General features: G+C 47.2%; 1 protein-coding gene across 2 annotated transcripts in view; it reads left to right on the plus strand.

Annotated features, from left to right (window-relative positions):
• LOC115860494 (AGBL carboxypeptidase 4) overlaps positions 1-21,764 on the plus strand; it is a 1,403,751-nt gene extending 1,381,987 nt beyond the window's left edge. Inside the window, exons 12-13 of one of the 2 annotated variants that reach the window (XM_060305765.1) lie at positions 4,101-4,197; positions 21,570-21,764. In XM_060305765.1, the coding sequence (XP_060161748.1) occupies positions 4,101-4,197; positions 21,570-21,678 (206 nt within the window). In that variant the 3' untranslated portion in view covers positions 21,679-21,764. Of the gene's footprint in view, positions 1-4,100; positions 4,198-10,316; positions 11,627-21,569 lie in introns of those variants that run through there. The other variant, XM_060305756.1, reaches the window with a different exon arrangement.
• The last annotated feature ends 948 nt before the right edge of the window (positions 21,765-22,712 follow it).

Below are 22,712 nucleotides of genomic sequence, written 5' to 3' on the forward strand. Positions count from 1 at the left end.
CAGAATGTTAGAATGAATGAACAAATGAATGAATGAATGAGAATATCCCAGCCCTCATTGCCTGTTAAAGCATCCCACCAAGTGCTGGAGCTATTGACGCCCACCCTTTACTTTAAAACAGCTCTGGGCAGAAGTCACCAAGTGAGTCTGAGTTTCAGACAACCCCAGACAAACCCTCTTGCTTCTCTGATTCAAGGGTCCTGATCCCACCTGCTGCCTGTTCCTGCCCTCTGTGAGAAGCCCATCGGGAGCTACAGAAGAATCTGAGGAGGATGACAGTTTGAATTCACAGGCCGTTCTGAGGTTTTTGTTGGCAATGAAGAGTTGGGAGTTTTCACCCCAATTTTTTTCTCTCTTATTTCTGCAGTATATTGGAAAAGGTTCCAGCCAAGAGCGCTGTTGCTTCCTCCTTGCCTAGATCTTAAATCTTTGTTCAAAGACAGCTTGTTTTCATTGAAAATGTTCAGTCAGTCTCTTCACTCCTGTCATCCACGTCTCATTTCTTGACTCCAGCAGGGCCAGTGCAGTAACTAATCTGGAGTAAGGCTCTCAGGGCTTAGGAAATATGTAATACTATTGGAAAGAGAAAGAGGGTTGTCCCTGACAAGTCCCACCTTTAAAACGCTGTCTTTTAAGCAGAGCTTGCTAAAATGATCAGCACCTCACTGAGGGACATTTTACTACAACAGCCCAACTCCTCCACCTTGTAGAGCCCAGGAGCATTGAGTACCAAGGAGATCTCCTAGGCTTGCTTCCAGTCTGGGCGAGTCTGGCGTCCACTGCAGGTCAGGAGGAAGGGTTCAGCCTTCCCTCTGGCCCCATTCATGCACTTACTTAGTCAGCGCCCACGTGTTAGTGACATACCTCACCACCGTAATCCTGTAAGGCAGCCATTGTTATTCACATTTTACAGGTGAGGAAATGAGGGCTCAGGGAGATGGGAAAGGCTCTGCAAGGCCACGCTGTGTCTCAGTTCTCCTCTGCTGCGTAACAAATCTCCCCCAAACTTAGCGTTTATAACTACAGCTATTCTCTCTTGTTTTCTGTGGGTCAGAAATTTGGGAAGGGCTCCCCTGAGTACTCTTAGCTTGGCATCTTTGACACAGTGGCAGTGAGACAGTGGCTGGAGCTGGAGCTGGAGCGGTAGTGTCCTGGAGGAGCTGCTGCGGGCTGGCCAGGAATCTCTCTCTAAAGTAATCTCTCCACAAAGTCTCAGGGCCTCTCCCTGCAGCCCCTCCATGGGCTAGTTTGGGCTTCCTCACAGCATGCTGGCCTCAGGGCAGTCAGACAGCATGCCTGGAAGTTCAGGGCCCCAGCTGGAACATTCGAGCAGGAAAGGTGCAAGTTATATCTGCTTTTCTGGCCTCTCCTCGGAAGTCCCACACTGTCACTTCTGCCATTCCTCTGGTGGCAAGTGAGTCACTAAGCCCACTCAGCTTCAGAGAGAGGGGATACAGATGCCACCTCTCAGTGGAGGGAGTGTCAATGTCACATCATAGAATAACAGGTGAGATGGGAGACATTGTTGCAGACGTCTTTGGAAAGTACAATCTGCCCCACACAGCACGTGGCCGAGCCAGGATTCGGAATCGGATTAGGTACATTTGATTCCAAAACTTCTACTACAGTCTTTCAGCCCCGTCCACAGGAACCTCTCCCTTCCTCTGTCTTCATTGCTGCGTGCGGGCTTTCTCTAGTTGTGGTGAGTGGAGGCTACTCTTCGTTGTGGCACATGGGCTTCTCATTGCGGTGGCTTCTGTTGTTGCAGAGCACAGGCTCTAGGTGCACGGGATCAGTAGCTGTGGCACGTGGGCTTCAGTAGTTGTGGCTCGCGGACTCTAGAGCGCAGGCTCAGTAGTTGTAGCGCACAGGCTTAGTTGCTCCACAGCATGTGGGATCTTCCCGGACCAGGGCTCGAACCTGTGTCTCCTGCATTGGCAGGTGGACTCTTAACCACTGTGCCACCAGGGAAGCCCTGCAGCTCTTACTGTTGACACACGCAATGGTGATTTGGTCACCCCAAGCCAGCCAGAGCCTGGCTAGGTTGAAGCAGCCAGCCACTTCTGCAGGCCCTGGTGGTGAGACTGCCTCCAGGGTCTGCTGGTCTGAGAGCCCATGCCTGACACCAGCTTGTGAACTTTTTAAAGGAGGGGACAGAGAAGGTCGGTCACAACCAGAGGAAGAAAGCAGGTGGCAGCCCCAGAGCACAGCAAGCCTGCGGCACGTCTCACTGTCTTAAACAACTCGTCTGGCGTTTCTCCTTCTCCCACCAGGCACTGTCCTGGGATGACTCAGCCCTTGACAGAAAAGGTGCTTTTAAGTTGGGAAAGAGCCCGGAGTGGTGGAAAGCTCACGGTTCTGGAGTCAGACACTCCCAAATTGGAGTCTTGACTCTACCATTTCCAGTTATATAGCTTTGGACAAGTTTCTTAACCTCCCAGAGCAAAGGGGGGATAAAAATGCCTTCCTCCCTGGGTTTTTTAAAATGCGTATGTAAGCAAAGCGCCCGTGTGATGCCAGGCATTACATAAATGCTGGTGTTCACGTCCTGGGCCACATCCAACCCCAGCTTGGAGACATCTTGAAGAGAGTGGTGAGAACTCACTCAACTGTCCACAGATGCTAGCCCACCTCCACGAGCCTGGGTAGAATGGTGGCTGAGTGGTACCCAGTGAAGGGGCAACTAAACTGAGGTGTCTGGAAGCTGAGAAGGAGTCTGCCCTGTAAGGCCTGTGGGCAGAGGGGAGACTGGTCTGGGAAGATGGAGTGGAATGGACAAAGGTCTGGAGGTAGAAGAAGTTCAGTATCACTGGAGCGTGAAGGTCGAGGGGTGGAAGGTGGGAGGCAACAAACACAAAGCTGAGACCTAACTACAAAGGACCCGGTAGATCAAGTTCCAAAATTTGAACCTTACAGGCAACTGGGAGCCACTGAAGGGTTTTACTCAGCTGGGTAGCGTAGTCAGATCTGCGTTTTAGAATGACTACCCTCCCACCCCACCCCCACTAGCAAAGTTATAGAAAATGGAGTAGAGGCAGGCACTCTTATGGCAGGAAGGCCATTAGGACAGGATGACAGCAATTCAAGGAAAAGATGGTGCTGGCCTTTTCTAGGGGAACAGCAGGGACCTGGAGAAAAGTGGAGAAACCGAAGAGATAGGAGGTCCCTTGGGTAAGAGTTGGTGATGGCCTGGACGTTCAGAGCTGAGAGATATGAGATAAAAGATAAGTGCTTTGAATGAAGTCAGTTCAGAAGCCACGGAAGTAGGGGGCAAGGGCACCAATCATAGACCTGGGAGAGGAGTACTGTGGGAGGCTTTACTAAAGAGACATCACCTAACTGGAGAATTGATAGTTAAAAATTAGCCAAAGGGAAGGGGAAGGCACTTCAGGGAGAGGAGACAGCTCACGTGAAGCCCCAGAGTTATGATAGATAATGCAGAAAGCATATGCTCCATGTTGTTGAATAGATGATTGCTGTGCTAATTTATACTAAAATGTTAATGGTCAATATGGAATTGACCCTTTTTCCCTCCCCAGGGAGTTTGTACTTTAACAGGTCACGAACGCTTACCCTAAGGATTCGTAATTGGTAGATTTCAAGGTGGAACGGGGATACTGTTTAGGGTGAGAGGGTTTTATCATTGTCCCCAAGGTTACCAAAGTAGGTGACTAATCCCCGGGGTCAAGTAGGCCCTGGTCTATATGCAACAAAGGGTCTCTTGCCCTCGGGTCTTGCTTATCTGCCTCCACCCCAAGCCACCTGAAGGCAGACCATGGAAGCCCAGTGATTCCCAAAGGGGTGCAGTAGGTTCTAAAAGCTCTGAACACAGGCTTCGGGGTAAGACTACCTAGACCCATATCCTGGCTCCTCTCCTTCCCGGTTCTGTGACCTTGGGCAAATTATTGGACTTCACATCTCAGTTTCCTCATCTGGAAAATGAGGAAAATAATAGTATCTATCAATAATATTTAAGGTTTCGTGAACATCAAAAAAGACAGTCCATACAACACTTAGAAGAGTGAGTGGTGATACTGTTTTGTGACTGTTCTCACTTTTCTTACTAGTCCAGAGTTGCTCCTTAACACCCACCCTTGCAGATATGAAGCTGGGGCAGAACGTGGCGAGAACGTTTTTGGATTATTACCGGCTGAACCCCATGGTGGAGAAAGTGACGACCCCCATGCCAAGGCTGCGGTAAGTGCTGAGCAGAGCAGCAGGGCCTTACGTCCTGCTTAACTGGCTTCTTGTTAGGGGCAGCTTCCCTTAGCCTCTCTCTGTCCCTCGGTTTCCCATCTGTGTCACGGGAAAGACGATTGGCCCTGCCACAGAGAGTGTACGGAGCAGAAGGGCTTAACAGCACATTTCCTGAGTTGAAGTATAATTATGGGGTCAGACAGTGAGGGGTTGGTCACATTTCTGGGTCTAACATGGGAACCGACAGGGATGGAAGTTGCTGGGAGGCTGAGTCCAGCCACTGTTCCAAGCTAGTCTGGGTGTTTCCATATGCTACTTCATCTGATAGCTCCTATGTCATCTAGGCTCATAAGGTCTCTGATCCTTCAATTTCCTCATCTGTAAAGTGGGGACAGTGGTGCTCACTTAGAAGATTATTAAGAGATGTGTGTTAGAGCACCCTGCACAGTGCCAGGCATGTATGTACCCCGAGCACATGAGAGTCCCCTTCTGTCAAGATGCAAAGGCTCAGGGCTGAGAAGACACATCCCTGAGAAGTTTCCCCTCAGGTCCTCTGCTGGGGCCTTCTTGAGCTGGTGAAGAAAGAAGGTTAGGAGATGAGTGTCCTTCCTGAGGGCTGGACCAGAGCCCAGAGTGCTGGGTGTTCCCATGACTGCTGGCGGTGAGCCCAGTGAGCATTTGGGCAGTGACACCCAGTGGCATCTGGAATATGCTGGCCCCGTCCTACCTCTTGACCTCATCTCTTACTCTCCTAGTGGTCCAGCTTCCTTGAAGGACATGATGACATCCAACTTACTGCTGCTGCCAAACCAGCCTTCCCACTGACCTTGCCCATGACCTTGCCCAAATGCTTTGCTGTCTCAGGGCTTTTGCCCTGATGCACCTTCCTCCCTACCTGTTAATAACAAAACACAGTGTTAATCACTACTATTTACTGAGCAAAGTACTTTTTGCATATGGTCTTATTCAGTCCTCCTAGACAATTTATTCCTCATATTACAAATGAGGAAAAGGAAGCTCAGAAAGGTGACGAGAGTTGCCTGAGGTCAAAGATATTTTGGCAGAGGCAGAATTTGATCCTAGGCGTTTATGATTCTAAAGCTGGACTGAAGTCCAGCTAAGCTCCACCTCAGTGTGGGTTCAAATTCTGTCTCAAGCTCATGCTAGCTTGTGAGATATTAGGCAAGCTTCCTGGCCTCATGAAACCTTTCTCCTCCTACCTAAAGTGGGCGTAATAAGGATGGTTTTAAAAATTAGATACAAGCGTGCTGTAGTGCCTGGCCGCCAGTAGGTGCTCAATAAATGTTTCCATCTCCTCTTGCTTCTGGGGTGCAGTCCCAGATTTCCAGACAGCTCGTCACAGCCTGGGGCCAGTCCCTGGTCGTCTCTGTTTGGGCTGGATGATCTCTCAGCACCCACGTCCCATCAGGCTGGGAGTCCCACCTCTTGAGTCCCAGCTCCACAAGGAATCTGCAACACAATGTACTCTGACTCATACTTTGTCTCAGGTTGTTCCCCCCCATCCTGGTGGATTAGTCTTCAGAAGGAGCATCTGTGTTTCTTCTCTGTGCTCCCACAGTGCCTAGGCTGTCCTGAGCATGCGTGCATGTATACATCCCTTCATTCACTCATTTAGGGAAAACAACACTTTGTGCCAAGTGTCTGGGCAGAGGGGGTGCTTGAACAATTAAATGATTAAGGCGTGACCCCGATGTTGAAGAGCTCACCTCTAGAGAATGGTGCTCAATTCATCCTTAGAAGTCATTGGCTATGTTCTTAAAAATTTAAAGCTCTGTAAAACTCAAAAGAATTGTTAGAATCTCATTTACAAGTTAATTTGGGGATTGTCTCTTTCAGGTCCTCTGTCAGCCTGAATAAAATTATCCCGACCCTTTCCCACTTTGTTCTTGAATGTTGCATTGTCAGTAAAATGGTGCTGACACCCAGGGAGAGTAGCCATCATCATCATGCAGATGAGGTGTTGAGGCCCAGGGAGCAGACAGGATTGGCCACAGCCATGGCTGGAGCCAGGCCCCACCATCCCCAGCCTGGTGGTCTCAGCATCAGTTAGTGAAGAGTTCTTTGAGATGGGGGAGGCAGGACCCTGAAACTGGGTCTAAAGCATTCAGGGGAGTTCAGGGCCCTGCTCACGGGACCTCATTTCCCTGAGCTTTGCAGCCCTCGTTAGAGAAGAGCTGGAGAGCTCATTCCTCAAAGTTCATAGCCTTGAGGACTTGTGGTAAATGCGCCCACCCTTCGCCTAAGAAAAACAAAATAAAAACTCTCTCCATCCCCACATCTCTACCTCATCAAACTATGAATATGTCTTAGCTCTCAACTGGTCAGCCGTTCTTGAAAAAATGAATCTCAGGAGGATACAAGGCTCTGATGTGGGACTTGAATACTTTCCCATTTTTGTATTATTTTCCACCCAAGCATCAAATAACATACATGAAAGAGCAGTTCTGGTTTTAAAGGAAAATTATATGTTTTGACTCAAAATTAATCTTTGTTTTCTCTCATGTCTACGGATAATTATACTGTGTCAGTTTCCACCCACGTGCTGGAAGGAGCCTGTCAGCATCCCTGGGTGCTGTACCACCCTTCGGGGAAGGTCCCTGGGGAGGCCAGGATGTGGGGCTGAGAGTGCAGGCTCAGGGACATGGCGTTGATGACCAGAGCTGAGACCCCACACTTATCTCGACCACAGTGACACAAAATGCCCCAGCGAGGTGCATACAAATTAGACAGGGGAAATGAGCAGGCCAGGTAAGCCTCTGTGCAGAGACAGAGCATGAGCACGGAGGGTGGGCCTCTAAGTGTAAGGTGGCCTCAGGCTCAGTGCCGGTGGGCTGCCTCCACGCTGGGGTTTGCATATGTGTGCGGGGCATGGGGGTGGGAATCATCAGCTCTGCATCACACTGGAGCCCACCATGTGGCAGGCCCTGCCGTGAATGCTGGGGGAACATAGATGACCTTTGCCCATCAGGAGCTCAGATGCACAGAGAAGAAAGCATGTACACACGCAAAGATAGCAAACAATACTGAGCAATGTGTAAATGCGCTCAGTTACCTCTCAGATTGTGCCCTCTTTCAAAACACCGTCCATGGCTTCCCATTTCAGTTCATCTTCTGGCTGTTCAAGGCCCTGGCCTACATTTAAAACTTCATATGCAGCCTCCTAGCACACACCTTTCCCTTGTGAGCACCTTCTCCACCCCACCTGCTTTCTACCACTTTATACCCCAGTCAGCAAGTCGTACCTCCATGTTCATCCTTTTCCTTCTTTCTGGAATGTTCTCCCTTACTGTCTGTAGATGACAAATGCCAACTTATCTTTCAAAGCCCAGTCCAGACATCATACCTCTGTGTTTTTGTCCTTGCTCTCCACCTGAGGTAGAGCTCCTTCCTCTCTGCTGGATCCCGAACTGATTTTGCACACACGTGTGCATGGTACGTCCCATAGCGTATTGTCACAGCATCTTTGCATGCTGTGACATCTTTGCATGTCTGGCTCCTCCACTAGATGGGCTGCTCCTTGAGGAATTATTTTATCACTCCTGTATCCTTAGTGCCAGGTGCAGAGCCTAGCTGGGAATAGGTCCTAAATAAGCCCTAAATGTATGAATTATAAAATGGTAGAACTGAAGAAGCCCCTAAGAATCATCTACTTCAACCCCTTCGTGTTATAGTGAAAAGTGAGACCCAATCAGAAATTACTCTCCCACACCATCTGGCAAACATTCGGCAGCCAGCAGGAGTATCCCAGGAAGGCTTCATGGACGAAGTGGGGCTTGAACTTGGTTTCAAAGGACATGTAGAATTCCAATGGATGAAACAGAAAGAGGAGAGAGGGCATTCCAGGTTGAGGGAAAGGTTGTAAAAGGCAGGGAGCTGAACCTGAAAAGACACATTCTAAGGCAATGACAGGCCAGGATGTTTAGGGCGATAGAGGTGATAAAGATGGGACTAAAAATTCATTCAATTCATCAAACAACCTTCAAACATCTACTCCATAGCACTCAGGAATTGTAGAGAAAAATCAAATGCATCCAACCCACAGTCCCGTGAGAAAAATAGCTGGGCAAAAAAAAAAAAAAAAAAATAGCTGGGCAAAGAACTCCCTAGAAAGTGGTGTACTAAGAGATTAGGCACAAAGTGCTGCAGAAGCCTCTGGAAGAGAGAGGCTTACTTTCTGGGGAGTCAGCTTCCCAAAGGAGGTGAGTCTGGAGGGCAGGATAGGAAAAGGAGCATCTCTGTGGGGCCCAGGTGTGAGATGCTTGCCTACCAGTGCCTCTCTCTGTGCCCCCATCTTGAGCTGCAGGTGCTCTTTGGCTCTGTAATGGCCCCAGAGTCATTCTGCACGTTCACACTCCTCCCCAGCCACTGCACACCCTCTCCTCACGCACACCATCTGCCTGGGGCTGCCCCACCTGTGATCATACCTGGGCTTCACCCGCAAAGAAACAAACCCAACTTATTTCCCATGCTTCCTTTGGGTGTGAAGACCTGCACTCTCAGTGACATATGAATGACACCTTGTAATTGGCAAAACTCTTCCCCAACCCCATTTACCAGAGCCTATGATGCAGGAAGGACATGGGCTCTACTATTTTAGAAATGAAGAAACAGAGGCTAGAGGAAAAAGGGACTTCTTCAAGATCACGTCGCCTGTAAACAACATTCCAGCATATGTTCCAGGCTGTTGATGGGTACTAAGATCTAGGTGTACCTCACCCATGCTAGATGGCCTTCCTATGTTAGCAAGGTCCCTCATGAGTGTGGAATTTTAGACAGTGAGGCTTCCTGGTAGAGGAGCTACATTAGGGCAAGGTGTCCCTTTTGTGTGCTGCCACCTGTTCTGTCTTTACCTTATTCATGACTCATCGGCAATGAAGGAAAATGATACTCCAGGGTCAGAGCATCATGGGTTATAAGAAGTCACATCTTGAATCCTAAATCAAACAGCCCAAGAGATTCCCATATTTGTGGCATTACCATTTTCTTCCATGCATTATAGTTCTTTATTATTTTTTGTAATTATTTTGTATAACTGTCTCCTCTACGAAACTGTAAGCAGCCTGAGGGCAGCATCAACGTCTGACTCAGCTTTGTCATCTCCAGAGTACAGTGGACCATACCTAGAACCTAGCACCTAGCACCATGCCTTTGTAAGTTATAGTAGGCAAAGGAAGATGCTAGGTGAGTTTATTCATATTATCTCATTTAACCTCACACCACCGTCCAAGATTGGAATATTTTATCCTCGTTTTGTAAATGAAACTCAGAGAAGTTAAACAACTTGCTCAGGGTCGTCCCTCTCATATATGGCTGACCAGGGAATTCAGTTCAGTTCTTTCTGGATTGGCTAATCTTTCCGCTGCAAATAAATCTTAACCCAATGCTTGAATGAATGGCACATCAGTTTGTCACTCAACAACATAACACACAAACAAGGCCCCGTATGAGGAAAAATGCAAACTGGATAAACTGGGTCCTTGCCTATCAGAAGCTCATAGCCTAGTGTGTGAGCAGAACAGACAGTGAATAATTGCTGAAGAGTAGTGTTAAAGGTATTGCATTGGGTGCTGGGTGCTGGGATACAGAGATGAACTAGACACATCTCTGCCTTCAGAGAGCCCCCAAGATTGTAGGGGAGACAGACCCACCATGAAATGCCATAATTAGGCTATACTGAGAAATATAAAGGGAACTCTGGAGCCCATGATGGTTATGAAGGGAATGAGCTCCCTGGATCTGCCAAGCTGCAATTCATCTATGGGTTCATGCCCATCCCGTTGTGAAATGGATAGAATGAGTTAGAATCAAGTTGGAAGTGTGGAAGACTTGTAACTATAGGACAGTTAGGTTTTCTCCAGAACCAGAATGATACAACGTATCCATCCATTCATCTAACAGTCATTCCATTGAGTCATGCTGCCTGCTTTGAACCAGGCCCTGGGCTGGGTTCCTGGGATGCAGAGAAGAGGAAGTCAAGGCCACTGCTCCTCGGAGGTCACAGTCCAGTGGGGGGAGATAGACATGCACACAAATGATTGCAGTACAGCGTGTATATGTGCTGTCTTTCTTCTCTCTTTCTGTTATCTCCCCCTTTACAGGAAAGAACGCCCCCCCTACAAGCACCCACTCCTGCGGGGCCCAGCCAGCAGCCACCCCAACAGCAAAGGGGGCAAGAAGAGCTCAGTGAACCACAAAGACCCTTCAAACTCTTTTTAAGGACGTGGAGTCCGGGGAGGTCTTGTGGTGGCAGGAGCATGCATTTTCTGCTGGGGCATGAAATTAATCACCCTTCTCTAGTTTCCAAGATGATGGCTGTGAGATAATGTATAAGCTAGTGAAAGGGAAGGGAAAACATGAGAAATTTCATCATCGATTTTCCCTTCTACCAGTGGAAAATCAATTGTGAGCCTTCACCTTCAGGCTTAAGAACAAAATAGGAGATTCAAACCAGATGAGTACAGATGCTATTTTCCACAACATAGAGACCCTCACAGGAAGAGAAAACCCACACGTCCCTTCTCAGGTCACTGCTTTCCAGCCCCTTTACTGTTCTAAGTTGTGCCGTTACTACAGATGATTACCTTTTAGACTAGGCTACAGTTTTCGCTTTTAGAAGTGCGGTGTCCACATTTGCTGACCCAGAACAATAGCAACAACACGTACAACGCGAAGACAAATGCACTGTTGGGAACAATGGGACAGAATTTTTGAGATCACGATGGTCTTAGACATACGGTTAATTTATGAGCTGCATGCTCCCTGACTCCCCTAAACCCCAGCATGCAACTTCAGAAAACTGCTCTGAGAGCTATGTCCCAATGACCTGGGTCGTTTCATTGAAACTTTAGCTCCTAAAACAAAAAGTAATAGACACACATTCCAAAAGGTCTCTCATGGTTAAGATCTCTAGATCTTGGTGTCTGAGATCAAACCTGACCACTGAAGACAAGGACATGGAAAATCTGCAACAGGGGGGAGGAGGCAGACCGCCAGGGACAGGAGATGCAAAAGACAAAAGGATGCACTCTGAGGCAGGTGGGGATGATAAAATAAAACAACAGCAGGGGCAATTCCCAAGGTGGACCAAGCTCAAAATTGTGCATTTTTCTACGGAGTAAAGTGCCTTTCATGATGAATGGGTCCAGGGGAGTCGGCTCCCTGCCTGTCTGTGAAGCAGCAGGCTGAGTCACCATGACAGCCTGCTAATTAAAATGACCTCCCGGAAATAAGGATTAGGAGATAGGGAGAGAAAGAGAGGCTCAAGGGAGGGAGGGCCTTTAGCACAAAGCTTCAGTTTAGCATTCTTTTGTTTTGGGTTGGAGATTTTCAAACTTTGTTGCAAAAATTGAGAGCAAAGCTTATGCTCCCTTTGCTTATTGCTTTTCAGAAATGAAAACAAAGAACCATATGTTAGTCGGCTACAAATGTTGTGTTGTATATACAGCTTCTCCCCTGGGTTCTTGTTGCCCAGAAGAACACAAATAAAGTGCTTTCTGCAGCTCCTCTGTTCCTCTGGGTGTTCTTGGCACCTTTCCTTCTAGGTCTCTCACTCCCTCAAGAACCAGCTGGTTGACCCAATTTGGTGTAACGCTCACTTTGCTGTCAGGGACTCTGTCATGAAGATAAGGAAGAACAGTCAAGGCTTGACTTTCCAGCAGCTCGTGCAGCAGAGTCCTGGGGAGTTTATTTGAATGCAACCGTCTCAGCACGAGCCAACAGTGTGTCAGAGCTTTCAGAAATGAGAGCATCTCTTGAGATGGCATAAATAGAGACAGATCGCATAAAATCAGAGGTGATAGTCCAGATCTACTTTTCCCTGGTCAGACTGCTTCCATAATGTGACCATATTTAGGCCCCCCCTTTTTTTCTTTTCTTTTCTTTCTTTTTTTTTTTTTTTTTGCGGTACGCGGGCCTCTCACTGTTGTGGCCTCTCCCGTTGCGGAGCACAGGCTCCGGACGCGCAGGCCCAGCAGCCATGGCTCACGGGCCCAGGCACTCCGCGGCATGTGGGATCTTCCCGGACCGGGGCACGAACCCGTGTCCCCTGCATCGGCAGGCGGACTCTCAACCACTGCGCCACCAGGGAAACCCTAGGCCCTCCTTTATTTTTGGTGCTAAGGTGGATCATTTTATAGATTTATACTGCATATTAAATAATGACATAGTACATTTCCAATTTACATTTTACTGGGAGTGAACTGATATCCATTTTAGCAAATCTTCATTGACAGAAAAAATCATTTATTTTCATCAACTTTTTATCAATAGAATATCCTCAGTTACAGACCCACTTTTTAAAAACTGTGTTGATTCATTAGATCACAGGCTTTATAAGCTCAGGCATGCTAGTGGCAACTCTGGCAACTCTGGGTTCTAATGCTGCATTCAAACCTTGGTTCTGTCTCTTAATACCTGTGTGATCTTGGGTAAGTTATTTAACCTCTCCGAATCTTAGTTTCCTGTAAGATGGTGATAATTATGTCTACCTCATTACAGTAGTTATGTGGGTTTGATGAACTTAGGTGTGGGGAATGTCAGCCAATGTGCTCAATAAATGATAGCTGTTATCTGGAGTGTGGCCAGGATGGTGAGGGGTCTGCAAATCATTTCCCATTGGAAACGGATGAGAAGACTGGAGCTGTTTATCCCTGAGATGAAAAATAAGAGGGAGCAGGGGTAGGAAAGCAAGATCGCAATCTCTAAAAAGTTGAAGAAAACATCTTGGACATTCTCTTTGTCCAAAAAAGCAAACTTGTTCTATGTTGCCAAAAGTAAGAACCAAATCTAGGGAGGTAGTCTCAGTAAGACAAATTTCAGCTCAAACGTGAGGAAAACCCTCTAGGGAATAGAGTTGTCGACCATTGGATGGGCTCCGTTGAGAGACACTGAGTTCCCCAACAGTAGAGGTATGCAAGCAGAATCTGACTGAGCATCTGGAGGCACTCTAGGGGGATGCTGGATGCTCCGTGTCATCACCTCCTATTCTATAACTCTGAAGAGAAATGGCATGAGATGGGACTCACATTCCTGATGTCAGACAGTGGAGTGTACAGTACAAAAAGTCACATTTAACACTAAACAAGTGACATTAAATGTCTCTGAATTACAGAATATGGACCTGCTAACATTCAGCAATCCTTATGAGGGAAAAATACATGGATATAAGGCAGACTGTAGGATGTGTTTGCAAAAGGGATGTCTGTATCTCCACACTGGTTGCCAGTGGACTTCCCTGTGGCCTCAGCCTGATCTGCAGCTCCCTAGCTTTCTTAGGCCAGGTTATATCTAATGGTCTCAGGTTAGAGGGGAAGAGTTTCAGCACTGAGATGGAGGACAGCACCAAGCCGGCAGGTGAACTGCCTAGAAGCTACCAGCCCACCCAGCCCCAGCAGGGGGCGCTGTAGCCTCTCTTCTTGTCTGCTCTCTTCCTTCTCAGGATAGAGCCGCAGTGGGTAGAACCGGCTACCAAACCAGTGTACTAAGGAGAGTGAGATGATTATGCAAAAAGGAGGGGAGGAGAGGGAAGGGACACGCTGGGCCTCTACCTGGCTCTCACACAAATCTCCATAAACAGTGCCAGTTTTGCTCTGCATGAGTCCACAGGCTCAGAGACAGCTGTGGCAGAGAAGCCACAAGCCGGAGGCCACCCAGATGCTTCGTGCTGAAGCCCACAGTAGAGGCTGGGTCACCTGCCTCTGACGATGTTTGCTTTGCTGCTGCTGCTTCTGCCGCAGCAGGAGGAGGCCTTCAGCTACTCTCCCAGTTGCCTCTGAATGGGGGAGGGGCACAGGATGAGCTTTTGTCCTTTCACTGTAATTCAATGACACGCCTGAAACTTGCCTAAGAGGCCCCCGACTCATTTTCCTAAGTAGTGAGTGCAGTGCCAAGCATGGAAATCTGGAGTGATTAACATTTGTAGAGCATCAATTCAATTCATAAATATTTTTGAACATTTACTGTGTGCCAGGCATCGTGCCAGGTGCCTTTACATCCATTGCCGCATTTGATACTCCCAACGGCTTCTTGTGATAAGTGTCATTTTCTCATTTCTCAGGTGAGACAATGAAGACCCCTAAAGGTAAAATACTTTGTTTGTATTCATGTGGCTAGTGAGATCCTGGATTCAAACCCAGCTCCCTTCCCACTACCCTACATGGGACCTTCTCTGTTAGTTTCCAGGTAAAATCAGGCCCAAACAGGAAAAAGATCAGGCCAAATCCTTTCATCATGTATTGCAGAGTTTGGCTAGTTATACTTGATCCAAATCCTAGAGGAATTTCTAGGTTTTCACCTCCTTTCTCTTGGACCCTCTCTTCATGTGTAATGGTTGCTTCTAACAGTTGCTCAGTGACGTAACCCTGCTCTGACCCAGTCTGGCAGCTAGGTATATGAAAAAGATGAATCAGAGATTGAATTTTGAAGAAATAAAGGTACAAGAGCAAACATTCAACAGTTGCTCTCCGCACTAATGGAGCTCACACAGACAAAAGAATGGCATGTCACGGTACATTGTACCTTGCAATAAATCAATATTCTATTAAACTGTACTGATGCCATTAAAAAAAAAAAAAAAGCAGAAAGTAAGTTTCCAGGCTGGGTGTATGTGTCAAGATTTCAGGAACTTGTTAGCACCTGCTGATGAACCCCTACCTTCTTCCCATCTCTCATTCCCACACACCTGTCTGAGTCCCTACTGGGCACTCCAACAGGGTAGGGTTTCATTTATCACTTGACATACAAAAGCTTCTAGATCTTCCAGGATTCCTGGAAGCTCAGCAAGGTAGTTTTTACCAGGCCCATCCCGGCACCTTCTGGGTTACTGACCCCAGGAAGCTAATCTAGTTCAAGTGTTGTATCATTCCCTCCTCAGTGTGTGAGCTGAGCCCACTGTGTCCCTCAATTTTTGTTCAGATATTTTCTTTGAGTCCTGCCTCCCGAGCACTTTAAGGGCACCAAGATTAGAGGTCATTTCCCTTATGGCTCAGCTCAGCCACTGGGGTACCAGGACAGACAGAATAGGGGAGACATTATAACATAATAGGGACAGCCTGGGCTGAAAGAGTCAGGTAAACTGAAGTGTGAATCCTAGCTCTTCCATTAACTAACTAGCTGTATGGCTTTGGGCAAAGAATTTAACCTCTTTAAGCTTCAGGTTCCACATCTGTAAAATGGGAATGATAATACCTACCTCCCACAGTTATTGTGAAAAGTAGATATAATGACATCTATGTACAACACAGTGCCTCTGGTTAGTAATGTATTTTGCACTGAAACATTTGTTAAGAGGGTAGATCTCATGTTAAGTGTTCTTATAACAACAACAAAACAAACAAAAGACAGGAAAAAAACAAGGAAATGTTTGGAGGTGATGGATATGTCTGTTACCCTGACTATGATGATGGCAACATAGGCAGATACCTAATCTGCCTATGACCAAACTTGTCAAATTGTAAACGTTAAATATATACAGGTTTTTGTATATCTATTATACCTCAATAAAGCTGTTTTCAAAATATAATAACATCTCTAAAATACCTGGCATAGAGTAGAACTCTCTCCCCAACCTCCACCTTTAACTTGCCAGGGTTGGAAACCCCTTTCCTTGAAGCCAAAGCTTTTCTCACTCCCAAATGAAGTGCAGAGAGAAGTATAAACCGTGCCCCCATGAGGACAGGAATGAGAGAAGTATCTAGCAAAATGACAGTCACACAGAGGGATCAGTGTCTTTGTAAGTTGGGGGCTCAGAACAGGTGGGAAGACAGTGCTGGACACAACGTTCTCCTAGACTGGATTGAGGCAGAACTGACAAGACTAAAAAGAGAGGGGCGTAGACGTTCTTCAAGATACCAGTTTTATTAAAATAACAACAAACAAATCTTAGTAAGATGTATAGGAGTCTCTTTCTCTGCTATTTTTGACCCTACAATGTCTCCAGGGTCATCTCTGTGAAGTTATCATACCAATACACTGCTAGCTGAAACGCAGGAATTCCTTGCAGCACGCTCACCTGTATTAACTCTATGTGCTCTCATCAAACTCAGGGTGCATGCTGGACAGGGCTTATTTTGTAGAAAGAAGAAACTGGTATCGGTGTAATTAAGTCCCTTGCCCATAGTCCACCGCTCGTAAATAACTAGAACAGGACCTGGGTACACGCTTGACTCTGCCACATCCCACTACCTCTGTGTTCAACCCCAAACCTCACCACTAAGCTGACCAATTCAGGAAGTCATTCCTACGACACCTGTTTTAACTCCTTAATGCTTAAAATTCACTTGTTCCCCAAAGACCTCAGGTTTCTTTTTGGCTGCCCCCATGTCAGCCTTAAATCCAAACCTGCTTCTCTCTCTGTCACCAGCTGTCTTGGTTAGCGTCCTCTTTTCCCGCCTCGTTGCCCAGGCTGGAAACCTTGCCCTTGTCATAATTCCTGTCCCTTCCTCTCTCCACATAGCCGGCCAGTCACCAAGGCTCATTGCTTCTGCCTCTGTGATGCGTCTGCCTTCGAGCAGTATAATGGCATGACTTTGGAGTCAGATAGTCCTGAGTTTTCATGTCAACTCCACCGCTTGTTACTGTTGTCCTTTGAATCATTTAAAGCAGAGTTTACTTTCCTCATCTTTAAGATGGGGACGTAATACTTATTGGCAGGATTGTTGTGCATTTTCCTTCCTCTGGCTTGTCCATGCTCTTCCTCCGCTTCACTCCCACCACCATGTCCTGCCTGGGGTGCTGGAACAGCCCCTCCTTGACCTCCCTGCCTTCCGATGCTCTCCTCTAATCTATCTTCCCTCTCTCCAAAGGAGCGTCCACGATCTCTATGAAACGTGACCCCGTGTGTGTGGCACCTCTTTTAAATCAATCGTCCGAGCCAGGAGCTTGGATATCACGCCACTTCTGTGTCTTTCTCGCCTCCCTGCTGGTCAGTTGCCACATCCTGCTGGCCTAGCTTGCTCAGCCTTTCTCATATCCGTCTGCCGTCTCCACTCTTCTTAACTAAAGAAAATCCTTCGAGACTTAGCTCAGATATTCCAACTCCACGTCATCCTCCCCAGTCGCAGAGTTGTAATGAACTGCTTCCTTCTCCTGTGTCCCCTAGCACTCTGCTGATTTATCTAGGTATCAATTACTTCACTGAGATGATAGTCACCTCCTTCATTATCATGTCATTTTTGAGAGCAGAAACTAAGTGTTATTCATCTCCATACCTCTCATGGCACCCAACACAGCTCCAGACCTATCAGAGGCACTCAGTTAATGGAGCAGAACAAAAGAATGGACAAATCTTAAATCCACAATTCCATTCTGAGCTTATCCTCATGGCTGGATCCTAATTACAGATCTATCTTCCCAAAGCACTGACCCCTCTGAGACATTCCACTGCTCAGACTTCATCCATAGCTCCCCCTACCTCCAGAACTAAATTCCAACTCCACATACAAGGCAGCATGCATGGTAGAGGGCTTTGGACTTGCGGTCGGAAGTCCTGGGTGGTCTTCAAGGCTCTGCTCTCAAAGGACAGATGGAGGACATAGATTCATTGGGTTGGCCAAAAAGTTTTTTTGATTTATCATAGCTCCAAAGGATTAAGCTCAGTGAATTTTGCTCAGACTATTTTTATGAAGTAGAATAATGGCAATATAAGGAAAACCCAAACGAACCTTTTGGCCAACCCAATACTTCATCTGCAGTCTTTTCTTGAAGGCCAAATTCACTTTCAGAGCCCAAGGCAATTAGATCATTCTTCTCATAAGGATAAAAACAACTATCGTTGCTGCTTCTGTGGCTACAGCTACTACTTCTACTGCTGCTACTGCTACTACCACCACCACCAGCACTGTCAGCACCACTGCTACTGCTACTGCTGCTACCACTACTACTATGGGTGCCGCTATGACTACCACTACTATTCTACTACTATTTCTGCTGCTGCTACTGCTGCTTCCACTATCACTATTGGTGCCGATGCTGCTACTGCTACTACTATTATTATCAATCTGCTACTACTACTGTTACTGCTACCGCTATTACTGTTGCTGCTGCTGTTACTACTGCTGCTACTATTACTGCTAATCTTCTACTACGACTACTACTATTACTACTGCTGCTGCTGCAGCTGCTACTCTGCCCCAGCTGAGTGCCTGCTCAGCTCCAGGCCCGCACTCCGGGTTGCTTTGTTTTACATGTGATCCTCATAGCAAGCCTATGAAGCAGGTGTTGCTCCCTGAGGAGGAAACAGAAGCTCAGAGAGGTTAAGGAACCTGTCCAAAGTCACACAGCTCCTAAGTAGAGGAGCCTAGTTGTCACCAGACCTCCAGGGCTTACATTCTTTCCATTTTCCCCTCTGCCTTTTTGTGTACAGTCCTAAGATTGACAGAACAATACATAGGTAATGCTGGTTATAAAAAGCCTCTGCCTCAGGGAGCTCACCGGTTCATCTTTGTTCCTGTGTATGACCTCATTTTTGCCTTATTCCCCTGAGCCTGGCTCTAGGCGTTCTCCTCTGCAGCTAGATGTCTGTCCCTGCACGTCCTCCGTGCCTGAGTCTCTGCCTTTGAAACAACCGCTGAGAAACGATTGTCTTACAGGCAGAGCTGGCGCTACCCTTAGAGTTCTAATGACAAGAAGGAGGTTTTGCCAGGAGGTCACGATGGAGTAATGCAGAGGAGGCCTCTGTTAACCCACCTCCTGCATTAAAAAGCAGATGCTAGAGGGAGTTTCCCCACTAAATATCCTACAGACTTCCTCTCTCTCCACTCCAAACCACTTCCTGCCCCCAGGATTCAAATTGTAAAGGGAGAAGGATTTAAAAATGTAGACACTGGGATACAGGATTCTGCTCCCAGCTCTCATACTGCCTGGCTGTATGACATTAAAAAAAAAAAAAACCGTTGCCCTGTCTGGAGTTACCCCAGAGCTTTGGCTGGTTTCCGGTTCTTACTCTTTAAAATGGGGACATAATCTTCAACCAACCTACTCTCAAGAGTATTGTGAGGATACAAAGAGAGGATAACTGGGAAAGAACAGTATTTTGACAAGTCTTTCCCAGTATTTTCTCCCCTCTTTCTGAGACCTCATAAAGGTCCCCTACCTGGTCCACGCCTTGCCTTTGACCTGGATTGTTCTGTCGTTAATTCATCCAGCAAAATTTATTAAACACCTGTATTTGCCAGCCACTTCTCATTTCTGTCTGCTGCCCTGGTTTCTACCTGTCCTTCAAGACCCCTCCTCCAGGAAGTCTTCCCTGACCTCCCAGCCCTCAGTGCTAACTCATCCTCTGAGCTTCTAGAGAGCTATTATCTAAACCTTTCACGGGCCCTTAGCAATGGCTTTGGTATTTCACTTCTCCTGTTTATCAGCTCTATCTTCCCCGCTGTACTTTGCCTTGTTCTTGGGGTGAGATGATTAGAGATGGCAAAACCAGTCTTACTCATTGCTCAGGTCCCGGGGCCCAGACAAAGGCCCTGCAGAGAGTAACCATTCACTGAGGATTGGCAGGTATTGCTGCTGCTGCAGCTGCTGCTGCTGCTGCTGATGATGGGCACGAAGATGAGATGCCTGCTCCGAGCAGAACATTTCTGCGAGGCTGATGCCCCTCCTTCCATCTTCCCACACCCCCTTCCCTCCAGAAGTTCATAAATAAGGACAACTCCTTAAATTTCTGGGAAAAGTGGAGCAAACCTAGCTTACAGGCCCATATAGAAAGCTGTCAAACTTTAAGGCTAAGAGCATTCATGGGAGAGAAAAAAAGAAAGGAGGGGGATGGGGAGGGGCTGGGCGACGTAGGAAAGGTAAAGTGACTGTGATGGATGTAAGTGCATGAGTGTGTGTGTGTGTGTGTGTGTGTGTGTGTACTGGTATATTTGCATTGTGCGTGAGGCTTTTGTGAGTAACCTCCTTACATCTGAGTTTGTGACACGTGGGTTTATGTAGCTGGGAATGTATGTTTGCATAACTCAGCATTAGATTATAGATCATTGTCGATTCTAAGCACATTTTTATATCGCCTCCTAGTTTGAGGTCCTGGGCTAAGTTTCTGTTTGAAATTCTATCTAATCTCTTGACATTTCATCCATAATATTGCGTCACCCCCTCTGCCCAGCCTCCCACAGACTGTACCCAGAGGATGTCAGGGCCACCTCTCCTCCTTCCCAGTCCCAGGGAAGGCTGATGCGGGTTCCAGCCAGACCAGTCCCTCAGGGTAAGAAGCTCACCAGCAGCCCCTTTCCTAACCCCATCAGTGGGTGGCCTCGTGTTGACAGCTCCTTCCTGTATCTCAGCCTTCTTCGTGCTTCTGCCTGTTTTCCTCTTTCTCATTCTTCGACTGAAGGTTGAAAACACAACTGTGGCATGGTGTTGGGAAGGGAGAGACTGCTCTCCTTAATACCCCAATTCCTCTCCAAGCTGCTCCTGGAGAACTGAATGGTTCAGAGCCACGATTCCAGAACATTCTCTTCTGTTCAATTTTAGTTGCGCTCGCTGAGGGCCTCCTCTAAAGTAGGCTGAGTCCTGGTCGGTGTTTGGAAGGGGAGAGTGCGCCACTGTGAATATACACTTCGCTGCTCCACGGAGCAGCTCCAGGGGCCCTGAGACTTTGACTTTGCTGAAACGCAGACACACAGGACGGGGACGTTCAAATGTTAAGCCTTATTCATTGTGCATAGCTAAATTCATTCTTCAGCACATTTAGCATCCATTCACGCCTTTTGTTCACTCATTCATTCAGCCTTAAGGAGACCGTGTGATTATTAGAAAGAACGCTAACTCAGAGGCTTGGATTTAAGCCTGATTCAGCTGCTGTCTTCTTCCTTCTGAATCTCAATCTTCCCTGCAGAATGGAATTAAAAAGGAGTGTTCTGCCTAATCCATGGGATTGCTTTAAGGAACTTCAGGGGAAATGGACTTAGTGGGGAGAAGGAACTAACCTTCTCCACATGCATCCATTCTACAACCACACAAGTGGAGTGGGGTGGGGGCAAGGGGATCTTGAAATGATCCATCAGGAAGAGCTTGAACCAGAAGCAAAAGTATCTGGAATCAAATCCCAGTCTACTAGCATTTATGCAACTTGAGAAAAGTAAGTCTCCCTCTCCCAACCTCAGTTCGCACATCTATAAAATGAGCCTGTTGAATTAGGCAATCCCTAAAGGCTCCTACAATTCTGCCATTTGGGGAGTTCTAGGACCCCTCCAACCCAGTTGCCCACCCTGAAAGATGATCTCATATCGACCTTGAAAACCATGTCAGGTTTCTAGACCAATGCTTGAGCAGGATGTGTAGGTAGTAAACTTTCATACTCAGCTCAGCAGCACTGGTGGTGAGGCGGGCCTCCCAGAGATTCTTTCTGTCCTCAGACCTGATGCTGAACCAGAGGCCTCTGGAGAGATGAGACCAGCGGGTGACACGGCGAACCTTGCACACAGAAGGTGCGGTGCTGTGGACTTAATTAACATCACCGTGTAATAGATACCATGGAGTGTGTTTGAGCTGCCGGAGAGGATAAATAAAGCGATGTTTTATCTTAAGTGTTGGTTAACGGTGAGTAACAAATGGACTTGTGCTTTACTTACTGCACTTCACTGCAGAGCCCTACTAAGGCTTCCCTAGACCCTGTGAGAAGGCAAACCTGCATTTCCAGAGCATGTGTTATAAATTGCTTGCCAAGCAGCTGGAGAATTGGGACCCTGACTGGATGCTGTAATAGACTCGTGTAGAGAGGAGAGCACAGGACTATGGACTCTGGTATCTGACAGACCCGGGTGAGATCTGCTCTGCCATTATGTGACCTTGAGCCACCTCTATGAACTGCAGGCTCCTCACTTATAAAATGGGATTAATTAGTCCCTGGGCCACAGGAGGTTTGTGAAGAATAAATGACATGGTGTAAATAAAGTCCCTGGCAAATGGAAGTGTCCTTCAAAGGTAACTATTATCATTAGTCACAATCACATGACTCTTAGGCTTAGTATTTCTAAGATAATCAGTCCAGCCAGCAGGTTGGCACACACAAGAGAAGCTACAGTCCCTCATCGTGAACAGATACCGAGGTGACAGTGTCTTCCTTCATCAACAGCAGGTGGTCATTCGTCCACCTCCAACAGTGTCCTTCTCTCCTCTCACTGTAATACCATCAATCTTCCTTTCTTTCCCTTTCTTTCTTTCTTTCTCTCCTTCTTCTTTCCTCCCTCCCTCCCTCCCTCCCTCCCTCCCTCCCTCCCTCCCTCCCTTCCTTCCATTCATAATGCCTGCCATGGTATCTTAGTTTGGGTTCTTTCAAAAACAGAGACCTGGACAAGAAACTGAGAGCAAGCAGCTTATTCACCAGGTGATACCTGGAAGTAGATGTAAGGGAGAGGCAAAAGTGAGACAGAACAGGGAGAAAACCCAGTAAAGTGTGTATTAATGAGCTAATTACCACTGAGGGGAAAGGGCCTCAATCCCTCCAGGAACTTTCTTGGAACAGGTATAAAAGCACTCCCCAGAGCTGTCTCCCTAGA

This window comes from Globicephala melas, chromosome 1 (assembly GCF_963455315.2).
Source record: "Globicephala melas chromosome 1, mGloMel1.2, whole genome shotgun sequence".
NCBI lineage: Eukaryota > Metazoa > Chordata > Mammalia > Artiodactyla > Delphinidae > Globicephala > Globicephala melas.